Source organism: Terrapene carolina, unplaced genomic scaffold (assembly GCF_002925995.2).
Source record: "Terrapene carolina triunguis isolate 2854851 unplaced genomic scaffold, T_m_triunguis-2.0 Scaffold62, whole genome shotgun sequence".
Classification (NCBI taxonomy): Eukaryota; Metazoa; Chordata; order Testudines; family Emydidae; genus Terrapene; species Terrapene triunguis.
This window is the reverse complement of record NW_020664413.1, coordinates 11,454,050-11,460,667: the sequence shown is the minus strand read 5'-3', so window position 1 is coordinate 11,460,667 and position 6,618 is coordinate 11,454,050. Positions and strand designations below refer to the sequence as shown.

At 47.9% G+C, this 6,618-nt stretch overlaps 1 protein-coding gene across 1 annotated transcript in view; it reads left to right on the top strand.

Annotated features, from left to right (window-relative positions):
• Positions 1-3,999: 3,999 nt before the first annotated feature.
• The window catches only part of SNX4 (sorting nexin 4), a 56,692-nt gene continuing 54,073 nt past the window's right edge, over positions 4,000-6,618 (top strand). The window contains exon 1 of the mRNA XM_024215841.3: positions 4,000-4,150. Within this exon, the coding sequence (XP_024071609.1) occupies positions 4,037-4,150 (114 nt within the window). The 5' untranslated portion in view covers positions 4,000-4,036. The remainder of the gene's footprint in view (positions 4,151-6,618) is intronic.

Here is a 6,618-nt window from a genome sequence, read left to right as displayed (position 1 = left end):
TATGCCTCAATCTTGCAGATTCTTTCAACATCACATCTGTACAATGGGGCCTTTCCTGTCAATTGGTACATCTAAAACTCTCATCCAGGCTCTCATTGTCTCCCATTTCAGTTACTGCAACCTCCTTTTCTCTGACCTTGACAAATGCAGTCTTGCCCTGCTGATATCTATTCAGAATGCTGTTGTAAAGATCATTCTCCTAGCCTGTGGCTTTGACCATGTCACCCCTCTCTTTGCAACGCTTCACTAGCTCTTTCTTCCCTAATATATCAAATATAAGCTACTTGTCTTCACTTTCCAGGCCCTTCATGACCTATCCCCACCCTGTCTATCATCTCTCATCAACTCCAGCCTCTGACTGGACCATGATGTCAGCCTCCATCACCCACCTAAATTTTCAAACATGCACCTTGGTGCTTTCTTTCATGCTGCTCCTCATTCTTGGGATCCCCATAAACATCCCCCAAACTAACTCATTATCCTCCTTCAAAAACCTTCCTTAATACACTACTGTGCTCTCAGGCAGGAACGGCGCCAGGGTTTTTGGCGCCCTAGGCGGGGGTCCTTCCGCGCTCCCGGTCGTCGGCGGCGGCAATTCTGCGGCGGGGGGGTCCTTCCGCGCTCCCGGTCTTCGGGGCACTTCGGTGGCAGGTCCCGGAGCGAGTGAAGGACCCGCCGCAGAATTGCCGCCGAAGACCCAGAGCACGGAAGGACCCCCTGCCGCAGAATTGCTGCCCCCCCAAATCCTGGTGCCCTAGGCAACCGCCTAGGTCGCCTAAATGGAAGCGCCGGCCCTGCTTTCAGGCTTACAAAAAATGTGACAATGGTTAAGCTGTTGGTGTGCTGACACCAGCGGTGGTCATGCTGACAAATATTGTCTCATTTTTTCCTTGTACTCCCCTATCCTTTGTCTCTTGTCTTATACTGAAATTGTAAGGTCTTTGGGGCAGGGACTGTCTTTTTGTTCTCTGTTGGTACGGCACCTAGCACAATGGGGGTGGGACTCCTAGGCACTATGATAATAAATAATAAATAACAATAATAAAATAATGCAACAAGCAGTCTGCTTCTTACAACCCAGACATGGAGGCACTGGTCTAGCTGAAATGTATGAAAGCTTATAAGGAAAGATTAAGGGTTAGGTAAATGGAAATATACATGTTGACCTTGATTGTTTTTAGCATTTGCTATGTGTGCTTTGTACCTTTGGGTGAATGAATAAATAACTACTTTGTTTCAAAAAATAAGGTTGTTTTTTTTTAGTCACTTTAACCACCTCACTGGTCACAGGTCCCTAAAGTGAAAGGGCTCAAAGGTGCCAATCTGAGTTGGGCCTGTCATTTTAACATGATTGATCCCCAGAAACCCTATCCCGGTGTAGTTGAACTGTGGGAAAGAGATGCAGGAAGCCAGGCCTGTCACCTAAAGGGTGCACTCAAGAAGGACTAAAGGGGTCCAAAATGCCATTGGTCCTGTAACTGTGACAGCATGAAAACAATTACCTAATAGTGGTAAACTCCTATTTACAAATCCCAGCCCTGGCACTGCAGTCTTTAATCAGGCAAACTTCCCATTGCCTTTAGTGGGACTTTTGCCTGAGAAAGATAGTCGAATAATGCCCATGTAACTGTCTTAGTAAGATGAATGTCTATACACCCTCATGCATTGATGGAAGACTAGGCCCTCAAGTGCAGTACATATACTTCAGCATCAAAATTAGGTAGCAAAACCCACAGTATTTCTAAGTGAGTACAAGCTGTAAGTGATATTTTTTCTTTTATAATTAAAGAGTACTATTCAACATGAATAATGATGGCAAAATCTGGCCCTATGTTTTTCTCTGTTACACACTTATTCACAGAGAAGCAGTGTTGTCTATTGGTAAGAGCTCAGAACTAAGACCCATGACTTTGGAATTCTAGTCCCATCTCTGCTAATGTGATCAAGCAAGTTACGTGATCTCTTTCTGTGCCTCAGTTTATCTGTCTGTGAAACAGATATAATAATGTTTACCTCTCTCACAAGGGTATTAAGAGAATTCATGATTAAAGAGCTTTTGAAATAATTGGATGAGAGGTGATATGTATATTACTTTTACCGATAGCACTGTTTTCATAATAAAAACAAAGTTTGATATTGTATATAGGTTTCACTAAAGAATTTCAATTACTGATATAGATCAGAAAAATTTGAGTATGCACATCCTTTAAATGCAAATGTAATGGATACAAGATATGTATCTTAATGTATAGCTTGAGTAAACATACTGAAGACCACACCATAATGGGAAACACATTTTGTGCTACAGTGTGCAATCATGCATTTACATCTAAACTGGACTTTGGGTTTATAAAACAAATCTTAAATCAATCATATTCAAAGGACATATCAGCAGTTCACATATTTGTAAAAGGCTTTCATTCCAAGAAACCCTTCAGTGAAAAAGCTTGGGAAACTCTTTGCCCTGCTAGAAAGAAGGGGTGAGATAACAATTCAAGTCAGCTGAGAAGAAATTTGAACAAACATTGAAGACAACAGAATAGAAACCAGATGCAGGATATTCGTTCACAGTTGTGTGAAGAAGGTTTTGGGGTTTATTTGAAATGCAGTTGGGAGAAAAGGATAAATTATCGATGAAGAATGTGTGCAAGTTCAGCTGTGGTTAATGCTGAAGTTGTGCCCACTGAAAGAACAATGAAGCACAGTTTTACTTCTCAAGCTACAATGAAAGATATTCAGCCTAATCATTTATTATTATTTGTATTATAATAGTGCCCAGAGGCCCTAACTGAGATCAGGGCCCCATTCTGCCAGATGATACATGTACATGTAGGAAAAGATAGTGTTTATAATCTAATTAAGACAAGATGCAACAAGTGGGTGCAACAATCAGAAGGAATGGGGAAGGAGGACAAAGTAAGTAGTAACAAGAACATTAGTTTAAAGGCCAAATAAATGAGATAAATATCAGAAGCTTCTACTGGCCATGTACCTAGCTGTTATCAGTTGGTACTTTCCTGTAGGTATCATGGTAGATGTGGGTTTTGAGCAGGGATTTGTAGAACAGGGTTTATGGACTAGTTCAGGAAGGGTATGTCATGTATAAGGGGTAAAACAGAAGAAAGGATGAAGGTGCCTATCTGAAAAATGGGCAAACAGGCGATGAAGACAGTTTGGAGGAAAGATACAAGAGTAGCTAAACTGTGAACATTTATAAACCGGAGGATCAGAAGCTTGCCTGTTCCCTTTCAGAAAAGGCACTTAGCAGAGGGCTTCAAAAGTGAGAGTGAGGTGGTCAGACTAGAGTGACAGTCCACTGAATATGTTGCCAATATCACACAGCTCTTAACAACTAACATTAGCAGCTATTTTGTTATTTACCCATAGTAAAACAATGAAATAATGAGAACAATAATACAAAAAACGACTAACAGTACAATACAGTGCGTAGTAATGTAATTATACATCCTCACTTGCTATTGCAGTTGATCAGCTACTCTGTTCCTGTAGGACAGCTAGGTGGAGTCAGAGCAGGGATGGCTGTAACAATGCCAACATTTCAATCATGAATAATAATTGATAGCTGTTTTGTGCTCGCTGTTAACATATTATTAATTGATCCCTGACAGGCGATCAGAATCAGCAGTAATTATTCCCCAATCTGCATGATTAAATATTCTATCCTAGGCATTATGAGTTTCTTATTTTATCACCCGCACCATTATTAGTTTGTTGCAGTTGGAGCACGTTTACTGACAGCTAGTGCTGTTGATTACTCCCATGTCCAGGGTGCAGCTGGGCCCTCCCTGTGGGTTAGCGGCGGGGGGACTGGGGGCTGCACCCCGTTACTCCGGGTCACTGGCAGGGGGATCCCCTCGGGGTGCAGACAGGAGGAGCCGGGGGCTTCGGGACCCGAGGGGAGGCACGGGGCGGGTCTCCCCGGCCCTGCGATGAGTTTGCCCAGCCGGCCGGTCTCAGCCCCGGGAGGCGCCGCGGCTGAGCGCCTGCGCGGAGGGGGAGCCGAGCCCCCATCCCCATGGAGAGGCCGGAGGCCGAGGTGCTCGGCGCTAGCGACAGCTGCCAGGCGGGCGAGGCTGAGCCGGGCACCGGGCCCGCGGAGGAGGAACCCGGCGGAGGAGCAGCGGGCACGGTGAGGGGGCCGGGCGGCCCGCGAGCAGGGCGGCCCGGCTGGGGAAGAGGAGGCGGCTGGGCTCCGCTCCGGCCTAGGCGCCTCTGTCGAGCGCCGCTCTTTCCTGCCGCTGGTGGCCGTTCTGGGAGCGGCCGCTCGGGGCAGAGGGTAGCGTGGAGCGGGCTGCAGCCGCGGGGGGCCGGGCGCTTCCCGGTGGAAGGGGGCAGGAGAGAGGAGCCCAGGCCTGGGCAGAGCGGGGCACGGGCAGTGGCCCGAGTCCTGGGTCAGGGGCGGCAGCCTCGGCAGGCTTCGTGTAGAGAAGCGACAGGTGGAAAGTGCCTCTCCCCAAATCACCTGCCCGCTTGTGAATTCCTCTCTAGGGGCGGCTCCTCCGCCCTGGTCTTCTAAACCCTTCTCCAGATAGCTCACTAGCCCGTCAATGGAGCTTCCTTTGCCACCTTCCCTTCTAGCTGGCTTGTGCCTTGTGTTGCCCTTTGCAAAATCTTCCCCCCTCTCTCTGTAGTGCCAGAACCTTTGTCTGACTCCCCTGTTCCCGCCCATGTCACAAATAAATCATTGCTCCTGCTAAAAGTAACGTTTCTTCCTGTGGTGCTAAGATCCTGCCTTTGTTTGCTCATATCTGATTTGTGCTTGCCATTAGGGTGACCAGATGTCCCGATTTTATAGGGACAGTCCCGATATTCGGGGCTTTGTCTCATATAGGCTCCTATTACCCCCCACACCCTTCCCGATCTTTCACACTTGCTATCTGGTCACCCTACTTGCCATACGTGCTGCATAGAGTGGCTGCCCCTTATTTACTGTAGAAGCTAAATCTTTGTGCCTTGACTTCCCATGTGTGACAAATACAGTGCCCATCTATAAAAAGGGAAATGAGGACAACCCAGGGAATTACAGACCAGTCAGCTTAACTTCTGTACCTGGAAAAATAATGGAGCAAATAATTAAGCAATCAATTTGCAAACATCTAGAACGGGGGTGAGCAAACTTTTTGGCCTGAGGGCCACATGGGGGTTCTGAAATTGTATGGAGGGCCGGGTAGGGAAGTCTGTGCCTCCCCAAACAGCCTAGCCCCTGCCCCCTGACTGCCCCCCTCAGAACCCGCCCACTCATCCAACCCCCCCGCTCCTTGTCCCCTGACTGCCCCCTCATGGGACCCCCCCACCCCTGACAGCCCCCTTCTGGGACCCCAGCCCCCATCCAACCCCCCCGTCCCCTGACTGTCCCAACCCCTATCCACACCCCTGCCCCCTGACAGACCCCCCGGGACTCCCACACCTATCCAACCCCCCCCCATTCCTTGTCCCCTCACTGCTCCCCCCTCACAACCTCTGCCCCATCCAACCACCCCCTATCCCCTGACTGCCCCCTGGGATCTCCTGCCCCTTATCCAACCCCCCCCTCCCTGCCCCCTTAACATGCCGCTCAGAGCAGCAGGACTGGCAGCCACGCTGCCCAGCCGGATCCAGCCATGCTGCAGCGCTGTCCGGCAGGAGCTTGCAGGCCACCGCCCAGAGCGCTGGTGACACGGTGTGCTGAGGCTGCATGCAGGGGAGGGGGTACAGCAGGGGAGGAGCCGGGGGCTAGCCTCCCTGGCCGGGAGTTCAAGGGCTCGGCAGGACGGTCCTGCGGGCTGTAGTTTGACCACCTCTGATCTAGAAGATCATAAGGTGATAAGTAACAGCATGGATTTGTCAAAAACAAATAGTGTCAAACCAACTGATAGCTTTCTTTGATAGGGTAACAAGTCTTGTGGATAGGGGGGAAGCGGTAGATGTGGTATATAGACTCATAGACTTTAAGGTCAGAAGGGACCATTATGATCATCTAGTCTGACCTCCTGCACAACGCAGGCCACAGAATCTCACCCATCCACTCCTGTAACAAACCCCTAACCTATGTCTGAGTTATTGAAGTCCTCAAATTGTGGTTTAAAGACCCTGACTTTAGTAAGGCTTTTGATACTGTCTCTCATAACGTCTTAACAAACTAGGGAAATACAGTCTAAATGGAGCTACTATAAAATGGGTGCATAAGTGATTGGAAAACCATTCCAAGAGAGTAGTTATTAGTGGTTCACAGTCAAGCTGGAAGGGCATATCAAGTAGGGTCCCACAGGGATCAATTCTGAGTCTGATTCAGTTCAATATTTTCATCAATGATTTAGATAATGGCACTGAGAGCACACTTATAAAGTTTGTGGACGTTACCAAGCTGGGAGGGGCTGCAAGTGCTTTGGAGGATAGGATTAAAATTCAAAATGGTCTGGACAAACTGGAAAAATGATCTGAAGTAAATAAGACAAATGCAAAGTACTCCACTAAGGAAGTAACAGTCAGTTGCACGCATACAAAATGGGAAATGACTGCCATGGGAGGAGTACTGCAGAAAGGGATTGGGGTGTCATAGTGATCCACAAGCTAAATATGAGTCAACAGTGTAACGCTGTTGCAAAAAAAAAAAAAAAA